Source organism: Gambusia affinis, linkage group LG05 (genome assembly GCF_019740435.1).
Source record: "Gambusia affinis linkage group LG05, SWU_Gaff_1.0, whole genome shotgun sequence".
NCBI classification, from domain to species: domain Eukaryota; kingdom Metazoa; phylum Chordata; class Actinopteri; order Cyprinodontiformes; family Poeciliidae; genus Gambusia; species Gambusia affinis.
Genome location: NC_057872.1, coordinates 26,312,584 through 26,327,901, shown reverse-complemented (window position 1 = coordinate 26,327,901; position 15,318 = coordinate 26,312,584). Strand labels below are relative to the sequence as shown.

Here is a 15,318-nt window from a genome sequence, read left to right as displayed (position 1 = left end):
GCATACACTTAACTTGATGAACATAAAAGCTATGAAAATGAGCTCGAGGTCTGTTCCCTCTGTGTCGCTGCTTGTTAGTGTGTTTGCATTTTTTAGAGAACAGAAATATTTTATCATCAGAGCGCAGATGTTACTCCAGACCCTTTGCACTCTAATTCATGATCCATTCTCTTTGTGCAAGGAGCCATCTTTAGAGAGGATACCAAACCGCTTGGGGGACGAGCTGCCTGATTATGAGCTGATGAATGTTGCCTGCAGTGACATTTGTTTGTTTTTCTGCAGCGCCGTAAGATAAACTTCGACAAGGCCAAAGGTCTGGTGGAGATACTGTTTGATCAGCTCTCTCAGGAGGACGAAGGCTCGTACACCGCTCAGCTGAGGGACGGCCGTGCCAAGAACCAATGCACTTTGGTCTTTGTGGATCAAAGTGAGTCACGAATTCACCCAACCACATAGTTAGTCATTTTGCCTGTTATGTATTACTGGGAAATACCAACTCTGATTTATTAATTCCAGTCCCAAGTTAGTTAAAAAAAAAGGAATGAAAAGGGAAAAACTGCTCAGAAAAACATTGCTGAATTTAAAAGATTCTACTCTTAGATAAAAATGAACAGCTCTGCAAAATCAGAAAATATTTTAAACCGATTTTTTTCTGTATATGCTTTCTGTTTTAATTGAACCTCTGCTTGCTTTTAAAGTTTGTAGTCATACTTCTCTAACTTTAAGTCTCTCACATTCCAACAGCAATTTTTAAAATGTATTTCATTGGGATTTTTTGTGATAAATCAGTACAAAAGAGTGCAGGATTTTGAAGTAGGTTGAAAATGACATCTTTTTCAAACACTTCACTGACTTAGTCTGTTACTTAAAATGTAAAAAAGAAAACTGTTAATGTATATGATGGTAATAAGACCAAGGTGAATATAATCAATGTATGAATACAGCAAGGCACAGTTTTACAGTCTGGTCTATTGTATCTTATTAGAGTTTCGTGAGATACTGGCTCAGGCTGACTGGAATCGAAGGGACATTCAGAGGAAGACTGGTAAGACATTCTTAGAAAGTAAAACTGACAGTAAATTAATAAATCTTGATTATTCCTTACTTAAGGTTGATTACACATTGCTTGAATCAACAGTGAACAAATATAAAAGAACACATGGCCAGGGAAAGATTTTTATGTATAGTTGGATTATTATACATATGATTTTGTCCCATGTAAATATTATTGAAACCTGGATGTCAAAAACACATTTTAACAAGAAGAGGGAACATTAACAAAAGAGAAAAGTAAATGTGATAGAGTTAGCCAAAAGGCAAATATTCATGTGTTTCTGGAATAAAAGATTTAGAGTTTTGAAATCTGTGCTTCTGAACTGCTGGTTTTAATCTCCTTTCATCTCCATTTGTTGTGTATGCACAGAGGCCAATGTCCTAGTGGACACTTGTGCAAGAATCTCACACAATTTTTTTTTTTTACTATTATAAATCTGAGTTATACTCAAAGTGTACAGATGCTATTTTTGTTCAACACAGCTAGAATACTTCCATGTATTCATGGCTGTATACATGATTTAAAAAGTGATAGCATAGAAGCATAGATAATTTCTCTTTTTGCTGTTAGTGCTTTGATAGATCATTCTAGTATAATTTAACTTAGTCATTATAAATTTGTGTTTTTATATGTTTATTGTGGCTCAAAATAATTTGTTCCTTCTCTTCCAAGGACCTTATTTCCAGGAATTTTTGACATGGAGTGTGAATAAGGATTGTGAATTGATTATACAATGCAAGGTACTTTTATATCTCATGTGTGAAAATTCTTGATGGTAGTGAGACAGTGCTGCTAAGATCATTGTAAGAGAGAAAATTTTGCTATTTTAGTACAAATACCAATGGCAATTAGAAATTATTCTGTATTTTATTATTTACCATATTTAGAATATTTTAGGCAAGTTAGACTATTATTCTCACTCTTTGAATAATGTCTGATCTTGAAATAATGCTTTTAAAAAAAGATGAAGAAAAACAGCAGCATATTTTTACTAAAGATCAGAAAAATTCCTTTGTTTTTGAATACCCTAATGAAAGAAAATCCACCAAGTCAAGATTAAGTTCATGATCCGAATAAAAGAAAAATAGCTTAAAATGTAGAAGTTTCTTTGTTGTTACACTTGTTGCTGCCAAGTGTATCACCAGCAGTTCATAGGTATAGGGCAGTGTTAGTTATGCACATGGTACCAGGTTGGTTTAGAAACAGTTTTACAGTAATAAATGAGAAAATCTTGGCATTATTTAAAAAAAAATAAATAAAAAGAAGGATACTTTATTTTCCCATAACATGATTGGTATCTCCTTGCTAACAGGTGACAAACACGAATAAGGACACTTCCTTCAAGTGGTTTAAGGATGGACTGGAAATTAAAGACCTTTCTTATGATCAGGCAACTGGAATTATCTTGCTCTCAATCTCACAGGTAATGGAAAAAGAGTAATCTCTCCTGTCTCTCTGTATTAGAAATTACACTCATAAACTGTAGCTGACACAGAGAAGCAACATGATAGTGACTCACAGTTGATAATTAAAGGATAAAGTCTAGACAGATTCTATAAATCAGTGTATCAGTTTTAAAGTTAACTTGAGCTGAAGTTAAATATTATATTAATTATTTTGATTTTCTACAAATATATTAAATTATGGATTTCAAATTAACTTCTTTTAGGTGACGAAGAAAGAGGCCGGTTCATACAGAGCTGTGGTGTCAGACAGCCGAGGAGAGGATGTCAGCACCTTGGAGTTACTAGACAATGGTTTGACGAAACCTCATTACACAAACACTCTTCTTCCATCCGTAGTGGAAACGAAGCAATTAGAATTATAAGTAATCAAGTTCTGGTACAACAAGCTCTCTGAAGATGCATTTTGTTTGTCTACAGAGTATGACAAGCTTCTCCAGCAGCTGAGTGAACAATGCGGTGAGTTAGACACATTTGATATGAAGTGTCCTGTGTTATTACACAGGCATACCTTTTTAATTAACTATGCTATATTCGCTCTGCTCCCTTCATTACATTTATTGTGCAAGACAAAAAGCTATATTTTCAACCTCACAAATCAAAACACACACAAACGTGCCAATAAATAAGTAATCAAGAGTTCTGACTGCAGCATTGTCAGCTGGCCCGCTGCGGATTGAGAGCACTGCTGAAGGTTTCAGGATCTATTCCAGCCTCAGATACTACATTAGCTTCCTGAAGACCAGCTGGTACTTCAAGTAAGTCTGAGTACAGAGCATCTTTCTGACCAACATTCTGTGTGTTTTCCAGGTCTGGATTAGTACAATTCTAATCAGAGATTTTTTTTGTCAAACATTTATCATAAACATGAATATTAGATTAAGTTAGATAATTTATCTGAACCACTGTTTTCCAGGAAGAAGTGATTATATAATGTATAATTTCAGTAAATTGAATTTGAGGATTTTCTTCTACTTTGCAAAAATCAAAATTATACATACCATTTCAGTACAGCGGGTAAAATTAACTTTGAGTACACATTCTCGATTTAAATATTTCTAATAGTTTAAATGATGTACTATAATTTAATAATATTTCACACATCCAAAGAAACATGGTAATTTTGCAAGCTGGACCTCATTCACATTTATTTTGTGGTTACAAACAAGCTTCTGGCATAATCCTGGTTGGACCACCAACCACCTTTTCATTAGAGTTAGTGTATATTACATTTCACCCACTAATTATATAAAAAATTTACTTAAATTGATGCCATACACACATGCCAATATGAAACACCAGGTTCATCCTGCTGCCAGCAAAATAAAATTACTTTTCAAAGAAAGCTTCTCAGTTAGATGTCTTTTTTTTCTTCTAATTTTTACAATTATGATTACAGTTTTTTAAGCAAAATGAAATAAAAGGATCTCTTAGATTAGTTTAGTTTCAGAACATGGTTTTCACATGGTTTTGGTTTGACAGGTTAAAAATTGTTTCTTAAAGGGGCTATAGCACCACCTGCTGGAAGAATTTAGGAGGTTTAACACTCATGGATTGAATTTGAGTTTTTCATTTACCGAAGCTTCAAAAATCCTTATTATTAAAAACATATTGCATTTCGGCATATAGATGAGATTTAGGTTACTTTAAATGTGGCATGTGTGAGACGAGCTGGTCTGAGTATTTAAAAAAATACTCATGCAAGTGTCTTGTTGATGTCAGAGATCAGAGAAGAATCGGAAGACTGGTTGAAGATGTCACAAAGGCAGCACTGACACAAATAGCTTGATACTAACAAGGTAGGCAGAATGCCATTTCTGAATGCTGAACATTTTAAAGCAGGAACTAATTGGGCTGCAGCAGTAGAAGTGAATGTCAGTCCTGTCACATAGGAACGTTAAGCTTAGGCTACAGTTTGCATAGATTTACATTATGCATATTTTTGAAACATTGTCTGGTGAAAAGAGTTTTCTTTTTAGCTGTGTAGTGCAGATAGTAATGCCAGAATTTGGCATAAAAAGTATGGACGCATAGATCTGTCCTGTCTTTAAAAAACAGGCAGGATGTCACTGTGTAACTGTGTAGCATTCTGGGAAAAGTTTTCTTGGCACATTTTGTGCCTTTTTGTACCAATTGAGAACCTAACGCCATGTTGACCTTGTTTGTGCCTTTGTAACCACAAAGTAATATTCTGTTGTCTTCATGCAGTCTTATAAAGTTTATATCATATAGATCTCAGTTTAATAGACCATCTTTGGATTTGGTGGAATAGGAAATTCACATCATTGATGTGCAGCTAAAAAAATCTGCCGTAACTGTGATCCCATCATGTCATGGGACAAAATATCTTCATACACCTTGTTTAATGTATGTTATGAATAATTAGGCAGTTCTGGAAGTAAAAGAGGCTCTAAATTGGTACTAGTGTAACTAATAAAGTGACTGAAGAGAATAATTTGTATATTGTAGTGGTAATATATATATATGTATATAAAAACAGTAAGTCTGTGCTTCATCCTATGCTTTTAGGGGGAGAAAAATTGATCAAGAGACCAGGACAAAGCCAGGCAGCAGTATGCAGAAAGTCTGGATTGAAATCTTAAACCCAACAGAGAATGACAAAGGTGAATACATCTTGGAGATGTTTGATGGAAAAGAGACACACAAACGGCTTTATGAACTATCCACAGAAGGTAAGGCTCTGATTTAAAACAAAAATTCTATACAAATAAAAAAATCTAAGGCGCAGAAATTAGATTGTCAATGTTGTTAATCTAATCTTCTTGTATCTTTCAACAGCATTTTCTGAAGCCTTGCTGGAACACCAACGGTTAAAGTAAGTGCATTGATTCAAGGAAAGAAGTTTGAACGTTTTGCTGTGTCAGTGACAGGAAACACGAATGAGTCTGAATAAACAAGTTACCAAAAAAAATAAAAAACAAATGCGGAGTTAGCTTGTTTGAAATTGGTACAATGCAGTGTAAGCTTAAGCTGATTGTCTAATTTCATCCCTTAGGCAACTGGCCATTGCTGAGAAAAGTAAGTCCCATGCCCCTCACACCCTAAGTTTTTGTTTTTATTTGAGCTTAAATGATTTTTCTTTGGGTATTCCCTGTTGATCTTTAGATCGCGCCAAAGTGGTAAAAGGGCTTCCAGATGTTGTAGCCATCATGGAGGACAAGGTAAAACGTCAGAAATTATAAATAATTATAAATTACAAATACCTTAGACATTCTCTATTGCCAACCATTTTTGTTGCGATATCTTCTCAGTCTCTGTGTCTGACATGCTTCATTGATGGCGACCCAGCTCCTGAGATCTTCTGGCTACGCAATGATAGAGAAATCCTTGATCAGACTCAGTTTACCATTACTAAGGAGTCCAAGCGCACCTCTATCACTGTCAACAAGGTTACCACAGAAGATTCTGGAAAGTATAGTATCTTTGTGCGCAACCAGTATGGCTCTGAAACTGTCAATGTGACCTTGAGTGTGTACAAGAAGGGTGACAAACCTCCAGCTAATGCCGTAGAGATGAATTAAACTTGCAAACTGGCCGCAGTTTTACCCAATCAGATATTTTTATTTTATACACCAACAGAAAGTAGGAAATCATGGTGATGTGGGAAGAAAATGAAACAAAATTTTTAAATTTTTTTACAAATTGTTTTATGAGCATAGCTGGATAAATACCTTATAAAATACATTTTTGCTGCAATTAAAGTTACAAATGTCTTAGTTTATGTAAGATTTGCACATTCAAGTTTAATGCAAATTATCTTAGTCAGGCTCAATAAAGCCATCTGCAGACATCGGTTTTCAAGCGTTGACAATGGACTTCTAAAGGCAATTGGTTAATCTTCATGTAGTACAGTCTGGGGCCAAATATTAATTAAATTTTTTTTTTAGATTGTGAAACCCATTTTTTCTACATTGTGTTGGTCTATAAAGTAGAATTGCAGTAAAACTTCATGGGGTGCAAAACATGAAGTAGCTAATACATTTTTCTTAGCTTAGTGCTACAAACTCCACTTTTGAGAACTGAAGTTAGCATAGCTCATATAATACTTGCCACTCAAAATGATGGATTTATTATTTTTGTTTGTCTGTGTGTTTGCTATTATTTTTGCATGTTTATTTGAGCTAGATTAAAGATCAGGTTAGGTTACAAAAATAATTGTATCATTGTGGTTGTTTACAAGATGCTAATACAGATTAAATACAAACATAAAACCTTTCTGAGCTGGTTTATTTTTCTAAAGTAAATACTAGATCTATACTAGATCAATCTAGAATACTAGATTTTTATAACGCTTCTGTAATTTTAATATGAACAGCCTTTCAGTATAAATTGTGATTTAAAAAATCACTGGGACGGACCAAAACCATGTGAGCACACGAACAGGAAGTCAGCCAAACACAAGTAATTAGACTTTACTTCTTTTATTCCTTTTAGCGCTAAAAAGAGAGATGCTTACCCTCACAGGTTAATTTATTGTGACGTGAATACACCGGGATTAAACAGCATCCATTCCTTAAATCTAAGACACGCCTTATTGGTCGTCTGATGAACTACGTCAGCTAAGGAATATCTGTTGAGAAGTAACTTGATATCATGGCGTCAACTTAAGTTTCACTTTTACGAAAAGCTCTTTGTTTGAAAACGAAACATGCAATCTCAAGCTTCATTTCTCAAACAAAGCCTTCTGTCCAAAAATGAAACATGCTATGTGTGTCAAAAGTACTTGCGAATGTGTGTGACTGCAAACCTGGATAAGCGTCCCAACAAAAGATAGATTTTGGCTGTGGAGTTTTTAGAAAAACAGATGTATTGTTTGCCCGTTTTATTGTCAATAAAGCTATTTCTAACTTATTATTTTTGCTGCATTTATTTTATCCACACAAAACCAATGTAGCAAACTTTATAATCAAAAATGTAGCTACTAAAAATTGACAGTAGGTTAGTTTGTTCAATTTTGCAACTGCTATGGTCTTTGAGTTTAAAAGCAAAGTACTCAGTGTCAATAACCCTAATTGGTGCCACATGAGGTCAGGTAAGATCCATATTTGGAGATTCAGCGATACACTGAGGAGAAGCTGCAGAGGTGAATGGAACAACTTTAATGTTGCATGAAAAACTAAGTCTAAAATGATCTGCTAATCTTGTCAATTTTATACAATGTTAAACAGGAGTAAAGCACAAGCAATAGTAAAATTCTATTTTTTATTATCTATGCTCTGTTTGCACCTTCTCTTTATTATAAATGATTGTGAACAGTGCATACATAGAGTGAATGTTTTGAAAACTAAATTTGCAGATGATATGTTGTACTTTACCTTAAGTTTTGATTTAAAATTTTCCTTGGCTGAGGCTGAAGCTTAAACGTAAAAGAGTAACTGCACTCTGGGTTGTTCAAACAATCCTCAAAGGACTTTGTTACTCACTCGGCATTGCACTGTGGAGCCTTTGCCTTTTGGTATAAAAAGAAGCAAATTCGCATTCATTTTCTTCACATTGTGTTGAGCTTCACACAGCTGTCTCAGCTTCCAAATATTTTGGTGAAGGAGACCTCAGACTCTCTAGAAGACATGGACTTCAATGGAACATGGCAGGTGTACTCCCAGGAAAACTACGAAGATTTCCTCAGAGCCATGGGTAAGAAAAGTATTCACACATTCTACTCTTATCAACACAGGCCAACACAACTTTGCATTGCAGATGGTTGTAATTCATGTCTAATGTTGCATAGAATATCACCAAATCTCTTCTACTCAACAGAACTCCCAGAAGATATCATCAAGATGGCCAAAGACATCAAACCAATTACTGAGATTAAGCAAACAGGCAATGACTTTGTCATCACCTCCAAGACACCTGGAAAGACTGTGACAAACTCCTTCACCATCGGGAAAGAGGCTGAAATTAACACCATGGATGGCAAGAAGCTGAAGGTTGCTAACTTTTGTTTATTGTTTATACAGAGACAAATAATATAGGTCTTCTATAAGCATTCTACATGTCTGCAACACATCTTCAAAAATATTCCTTATAATGAAATGTTATCTCATATTATTGTTATTTAGCCTCTGTTATTTGCCTGATTGCTGGTGCTGAAATCTGTCTTTTCACCCCTCCTCAGTGCATTGTCAATATGGAGGGAGGAAAACTAGTCTGCAAAACTGGCAAATTCAACCACACACAAGAGCTCAAAGGAGGAGAGATGGTTGAGGTATGGTGCATCCAGATTTTAGTCTTGCAGAAACACGTATTTCTGAAAGATAAATGCACAATAAGTTTCCAGACTGTTTGATTATAAGCTTTAAAAGATGTCTTGTTCTGTCTTTTTTAGACTCTGACTGTGGGCTCGACGACTCTTGTCAGGAAGAGCAGAAAGATTTAAACCTGACAGTGACAAAGATACAATGTCTATTTAAATAAAAAAATAAGTTTGCATAATTCGTGTGGTTTGTATTGTGTCATGTTCACATTGATCTTATTCTTCCCTTGTATTAGAGTAATGCAGAAAAACGCTTTTCTTCACTTAAAATGACTAAGTGAAGTTCTCAGTAGCCCTCCTTTCGGTTTTTCAGTGGTTGCGGGAAAGAAAACGTTAACACACTTGTTTTAGTTTTTAATTGTTTTTATAAATTAAATCATAACTATTTTTGGACTATATAAAATAACACAATATCACCCCCTTCAGGAAATTATTAGTATATGTTCAATTGCAATCACAACAATAAGCCTGAGGCGGATCAGGCAGGCACATCTGGAGATTGAAATATTCCTATGTCTGTCAGATACCTTGGGAATTAAAAGGTTAAAGAGAAGTCCAGTCACCTTCTGTAGCACCCATGGAACAGAAATACCTTGAAATAAGACAGTGCAATATGTCTGCTGTGTTAATAATATGGTGTACTGAGACTATGTATTTATATCTCATATAATGTAATATTACAGAAAATGTTTTATTTGTAAATGCAATATGAAGGTCATGATTTTGTAGTATGCAGCAGAGTCTGTATACAAGATAAATTTCCTTTAGGACAATAAGGTCCATCTTATCTTATCTATATCCCTCAGAAAAAGAATCCTTCTCTTATTTATGCTTTTGCTCCCAGGTTTCCTCTTTAACACTTTGCACCAGATATTATTTATTGTTCTACTGCCAGTTGCATTATCATCCTCTGCTTTTCTAAACTACCTGGGCAGTTTTTGATGTGTGAATCCAGCATCTGATGAGAAAACAATCACAGTCCGGTATATAACAGTGCCAAAAAGGTTTTTTTCTTTCATTACAATAAATGGTATACTTCTTTCAAGAACTTAGGGTGTAATTTTCTAATAAAACTTTTAACAAGTAAATAAGTAAATACTTGTAACATAAGAGAAAACAGAAAAAGGAGACAAACATGGGGGGAGGGAAGGGATTTATTTTATTTTTTTTACTTTGTCATCAGTTTAAAAGTGCATTCTTTCACTTTTTAACACCAATTAAAACCAATCTTAATTAGGGCATGTCTCAAAATACTTGGTGACTTATCAAAGGAAGAAATTAGCAGCCAATTGTTTCCGTGTTTCACAATTTAGAGTAAGGAGACTTTGCTATGTCATGTGACTAAAGGAAAATGGGGGAACATTTGAAAAAAGACCAGAATTCTGTAAATAAAAGTACTGAGCCAAGTTTAACTTTCAGATGGCGGAAGATCACCTGAAAGCTAAAAACAGCAACAGTTTTGATGATAGTTAGCAGATAAAACAGGGGTTAAACTTAGGCACATTTGTCAACTGAGTGTTGAGCTTACAAAATGCAAATAGATTGAAACTCTAAATCCATAAATAAGCAAGTCTCCTTTAATCCAATCACTATTTTTATATTGTTTTATATAATTTGCACTAAGCATCTTTCACCCTACACTGTGTAATACAAAACAATAGAAAAACATGTGCAAGATCTCCGTAAAGATAACAGTGCTGGGTACGGTTAAATGCTATAGGCAGAAAGGGAATTTTTTACGTTTTTTTTAACAAAAATATTCTTCAGTATTGAAGTTAAGACACGTCCTTAGCATGTCTTATACATTCAGTGTTATTACTAAAAATACTTTTGTCAGACAGGCATCAAACATGGCCTGTAAATGTACATATGCTACAAGAACTTTATACATTTCATTATATACATGGCTCCTGAACACAATTCACAATCTCTTTGTTTTGTTATTTTCTATGCTGGCCATAAACAGCTTCAACTCTGCAAAGGGAAAAGAAAAAAAGAAGAAAAAACAAACACAAAAGAGCCTTAATAAAGGACCAAAAATCACAAAATAGAGAATTCATAAAGATAGTCCATTGCATTTCCATCTAGCATCCCAACCTGCTGTTTTAAGGGTAAATCTGATTACAGTGCAAGAGGGTAAACATCAGGCAGCGGCAACAACAGGCAACAAGTGTGCCGATAATCAGATGGTCAATAAGAGACAGAACTTGTAAACAAACATCAGCCTTCTGTCTCACGCAGAGACCCTTGGGCCACACACGTCCCTAAAGAAAAAGCTTCTTAGTTCTCTCTCACTTCAGCACAAATAGGTGCAGCTAAAAAGGAACACGCAAGCGTGGCCCTCTTCCGCATGCTAAAGCTGCACCACCAAAGCTGCTGAAGAGACAGACTACTGAAGGGTAGTAACAGTACTGATTGTAGAGATGAACAGTAAGGAAACGTCCGCTCACCACAGAGGCAAGAGCGTGGAAGTTATTAACCACACAGAGGGTGTGAAAATATGCAGCAAATAACATTGCTTTGGTTACACACAGTGCTTTCAATCGCAACAAAAGGACTTGTACAAAATAATGCTTTGATAGAGTGTAGCAGGCTTTGGACACACTCAACTCCTATAGTGCATGTGCGCACAGCGCAATAAAAAAGGATACAGGAGTTGGTTGTCCAAGGCCTGTGTGCCATGGTCTCTTGTTACCCTTTGAGGTCAGTCTTTCAGCTTGTCCTGTACATAGCTACTAGCTCATGTCAAATAAAACAGCTTTTTCCCTGCAGAACTGCAGTTGAGTGCCTTTTTCATTCCAAACAAGTGAAGTAATATCTAGGAAAATAAAAGGGGGCCTTTTAAAAAAAACAAAAAAAAAACAACAAAAAAAAAACAAGTGCTACAAATGTGAACTTACTTTAGCACCTGAAGCTTCGGAGCTCACTCCAAAGATTCAACTTCAAAACGTATGTAAAAGAGAAGAAGTGTCTGTCCATAGAAATGGACCGTAAAAGTGATGGAGTTTACCTGACCTACAATACAACCCCTATTTTGGGAAAAGGACACTCAATCTGCTTTAACAGCCAACACTAAAAAGAACAAAACAAAAAAGAAGTTTTAAAAAAAAGGATCTAGTCATCAGTTAAAGAAACTGGCTCCACTAAAGGCAGGGCCAACCAGCAAGGCCACATGGCTGTAATATCTTTAAAATAGTTCTAAAACTCTAAAACAATTACAAATGCCCAACTTTGAGAAGATTTAAGCCAAAAATGACAAATCTATTACAACCACGGGGCGTTCCTGGAAAGTGAGTGCCTATACAGAGTCGCAGTACATTGGCTCGATATAAATGAGGTGGAGGTTTCTATCTCAAGCCTGCACTTTCAGGAGGCTCTTTAGCTGAAAGGCCATTATCTCTCTGTGGTCACAGGATCCCATAGGGAAAGACACCCAGTGACTGGGAGGTTTGGGCAACACGCTGGGCGAGGGCGGCTCACTGAACTTAGGCCCTGCGTAACTCGGGCTGCCCTGAGTTGCTAGCAGCGTATTAAGGTGAGACACTGCGCCCTCCCAGTTTTGATCATAGGTGGTGACAAAACGGACAGAAGCATTCTTCTCCACAGACGCGGCCTGCCGTGCCTCCGGAGACCTGTGGTAGGTGGTGCCCTTGTCGCTCCGGCGGTGACCGTGATGGTGAAGGCCCCCCGCCACTCCCACAGATGCCACTACTGCTCCGCTCTGGTCGCGGCTCCTCTGCTTGGCCTTGCCGAGCTGGTGGCTCTTCTTGGGGCGTTCAGGGTGGGAAATTGGAATGTTGTATCTCTCTCCACCTCCCATGTTTCTGTACTACCTGTCACCTAAAGGAGAAGATCATAACGTCATTTGGGTGCATAGTTCAGGGTTTTCCCCAGTGTAGTATAGGAGATCTGAGAAACCCGTCCCAAATACTCGACCAACCAAAATAGTTTCTGTGTCCTCTTGAAGAGCTACTAAAGCCACATGAGCAGCAATGAATTAAATCTTCCGTTTGTTGCGCATCTCTGCGCAGTGCAGCGGTTTTAACTCATCATGCAGAGCCGATCAAAGGCTATATGAGGCCTTGAGCAGAATTTGACTTAGGGGCCCCTTTTGTTGATAAGAACATCAGCACCTCTTACAGCCTCTGTGTTAGATTTAGTGAAATATGGGACAGGGGAGTAGTTTAATTGGCCAACCTAAAAAGCAATAACTTATAATCGCAGTTTACTAATTTGTATTTGTGAACAAACAGCTCAAACTCAAAGATTAAACCCACACCATCAGAGTGTAGTTATGGTAACAAAACAATTTAACTATCAATATTGTTCAATAACTATCTGTTACTGCTATTAGCATTTATGGGGCCTCTGAAGCCCCATAAATGGCTTCAGGGTTAAGATTTGGATAAGTGTCACCTTTATTTATAACTGATTCTATGATTCTGTTTGGAAAATTTCTGTTATCCATGTCCTTAGCCCATGAGGTATCCTGGCAACTAGAAAGCCTGATGAAGCCACTGACTTAAACAGAAGTGCAAATAATTGATAATCATTTTATTTGTATTTTTTGATTTGTTGTTTTTAAGACTAGTTGTGGGTTTAAATAGCGTTTCACTGATGCTGTTTTTACATTTTCTGTCAACTTAACATCTTTTTAATACAAAAACACGGTGGACCACCAGTGGACTGCCTCAGCACCCCCACCACTGGGCTTAGCAGGTTTTATGGGGAAAATCCTGTAGTTGTGAAAAAGCACTGCTATTGACTTGTGAGTAAAACTCAGCCTCATTTACCTATATTTACTTATACAATAACCATGCTGCAAGTACCATATTTCGCAACTTCTAGTCTCCAATTTAATGGACAAAAACTATTGCATGTTATTTTTCTAGTTATCTTGGGGGGGGGGATATGTTTTTGTTTTGATCACGGAATTCATGATAACATCCGATGCAGACTTTTATTTTCTGACACTTGAGTAGAAGGGGTAAAGACTGGCAAAGGGCGCTGTTTTTCTCTTGAAGAAAAACAGCGCCTACGTGCAGCAACACCAGAGTGCTGCGCCCCTCCCCCACTCACAAACCAAGCTCCAGCTCACCTCTTTGTTGTCAGGCTGAAGACGATGAGATTCTGCTTTAATCTTTCACCGCCGATCGGTCCCCAGGTCCTCGAAGTAGTTTTCTGTCTACTTCTCGCTGCACTTGTGTGTCCAGCAAGGTCTGAGGTTTTCATGTGCCAATGATCGTTGTTTTGCCGTGAAGCCGAGCTGAACATCAATTCACCTCGGCGCACGATGCTCCAAGAAGTCGACTGCCTGTAAAATAAAATGGTACAGGAATGTGTTTTGAATGTGCAGAGAAATAAAAGTGCACATAATAACGGTTAATCTACACATCAAATTATGTAACAAAGCATTCATTACTTGTTATTCGACTGTTTTGCAAAGTGCGTCATCAACAGCCGAACACCGTTATCCCCCTCAGTTTAGATACCATAACATTGAATTAAAAATTGGATAATTGTTAAAAAGGTTACTTAGCAAAACTAAATTAAATTCATTGCATAATTCTTTCAGAATCAATTGAAAACGATTTTTTTATGGAAGAACATTTATATCTAAAAACATCTAGTTGAAGTTCATCCCGCATTATGTTGTTATTAACTCTTAATAACAAACATTTTCTAACAAATCTAATTCATTAAACATCTACGTTAGTCAGTCTGGCACCCAACCAAAACAAAGAAACTGAACTCAACATGGCGACCGCGTACAAAGCTGCTTCGCTTACCGACTTCTTCAGGCTTTGTTGTTGAAGCCTTTCGTCGAAAAAAATATACTCAGCCTCGGATATCCTTCGGCAGATACTGTAAGAAGAACAGCAAAGCTATATTTCCTACAGTACCTGTCTCTCTCGAGGCTTATATGTTGTTAACAGTGGCCGTAAATACGCCACTTCTCCCTCCCGACACTGAACTGCAACAAAATGGAATCTGTAGCACAAATAAGTATTCGTTGCGCTAACAGTTCTGACCAATCGTGTCTTGCCTGCGAGGCGAACGACCAATCGGCGACCAGAGGAGCAGACGCATTCGAGCCTGTTGCCAGAGCGCTGACGTCAATCGCTAGTCCTCCTCCCACTTCCTTTGTTGGGGATGTTTTCGGGTATTTCCTGTGAGAAGTCGGAAAAACAACACTGACCAGCTGTTTTCGCCTCAAAAATTCCACATATTTCATACTAAATTTGATTAAAAAAGACCCCGTTGACGCATAAAATACTACTATATGTATACAGTGTCTTTATATGAACCTATGCTTAATGGCGTCAACAAACAAGATAAATACATTTATAGTTCTATTTTTTTAAAGTGTTTCATCCAATGCCTGTCACAGGAAGTGTGTTTTGTCAGCATTCGTATCTATGTAGGTTAAATCTGCTATGAGGCTGAGCAACAGGCTGTTCAAACACAGACTGAAAAGGCTCCATCCCCCCACAGCCATGCCTGTCTAGGTGATAAAACATCTT

The 15,318-nt window shown here is 36.8% G+C and overlaps 3 protein-coding genes across 4 annotated transcripts in view; 2 read left to right on the top strand and 1 right to left on the bottom strand.

Moving 5' to 3' along the window:
* myom3 (myomesin 3) overlaps positions 1-7,456 on the top strand; it is a 70,086-nt gene extending 62,630 nt beyond the window's left edge. For both annotated transcript variants that reach the window (XM_044118083.1, XM_044118084.1), the window contains exons 26-37: positions 283-427; positions 986-1,045; positions 1,727-1,794; positions 2,367-2,477; positions 2,724-2,811; positions 2,938-2,976; positions 3,170-3,275; positions 5,047-5,210; positions 5,317-5,353; positions 5,534-5,556; positions 5,644-5,699; positions 5,790-7,456. In XM_044118083.1, the coding sequence (XP_043974018.1) occupies positions 283-427; positions 986-1,045; positions 1,727-1,794; positions 2,367-2,477; positions 2,724-2,811; positions 2,938-2,976; positions 3,170-3,275; positions 5,047-5,210; positions 5,317-5,353; positions 5,534-5,556; positions 5,644-5,699; positions 5,790-6,059 (1,167 nt within the window). In that variant the 3' untranslated portion in view covers positions 6,060-7,456. The remainder of the gene's footprint in view (positions 1-282; positions 428-985; positions 1,046-1,726; positions 1,795-2,366; positions 2,478-2,723; positions 2,812-2,937; positions 2,977-3,169; positions 3,276-5,046; positions 5,211-5,316; positions 5,354-5,533; positions 5,557-5,643; positions 5,700-5,789) is intronic.
* A 141-nt stretch (positions 7,457-7,597) lies between these two features.
* On the top strand, positions 7,598-8,973 carry fabp10a (fatty acid binding protein 10a, liver basic). Its single transcript, XM_044118092.1, has 4 exons — positions 7,598-8,172; positions 8,296-8,468; positions 8,657-8,746; positions 8,867-8,973. The coding sequence occupies exons 1-4, from the start codon at positions 8,106-8,108 to the stop codon at positions 8,915-8,917; spliced, it is 381 nt and encodes a 126-aa protein (XP_043974027.1). The 5' UTR covers positions 7,598-8,105; the 3' UTR covers positions 8,918-8,973.
* A 957-nt stretch (positions 8,974-9,930) lies between these two features.
* pnrc2 (proline-rich nuclear receptor coactivator 2) lies at positions 9,931-14,787 on the bottom strand. Its single transcript, XM_044118091.1, has 3 exons — positions 14,584-14,787; positions 13,893-14,108; positions 9,931-12,634 (listed from the first exon to the last, which is right to left on the bottom strand). The coding sequence occupies exon 3, from the start codon at positions 12,612-12,614 to the stop codon at positions 12,147-12,149; it is 468 nt and encodes a 155-aa protein (XP_043974026.1). The 5' UTR covers positions 12,615-12,634; positions 13,893-14,108; positions 14,584-14,787; the 3' UTR covers positions 9,931-12,146.
* Positions 14,788-15,318: the final 531 nt, after the last annotated feature.

Bases quoted from the DNA above. Each gene is read 5' to 3' on its own strand.
- fabp10a (XM_044118092.1), top strand. From the start codon at position 8,106: ATGGACTTCAATGGAACATGGCAGGTGTACTCCCAGGAAAACTACGAA. The intron at 8,173-8,295 runs GTAAGAAAAGTA...TCTACTCAACAG, and splicing joins AGATTTCCTCAGAGCCATGG to AACTCCCAGAAGATATCATC. The intron at 8,469-8,656 runs GTTGCTAACTTT...ACCCCTCCTCAG, and splicing joins TGGATGGCAAGAAGCTGAAG to TGCATTGTCAATATGGAGGG.
- pnrc2 (XM_044118091.1), bottom strand. From the start codon at position 12,614: ATGGGAGGTGGAGAGAGATACAACATTCCAATTTCCCACCCTGAACGC.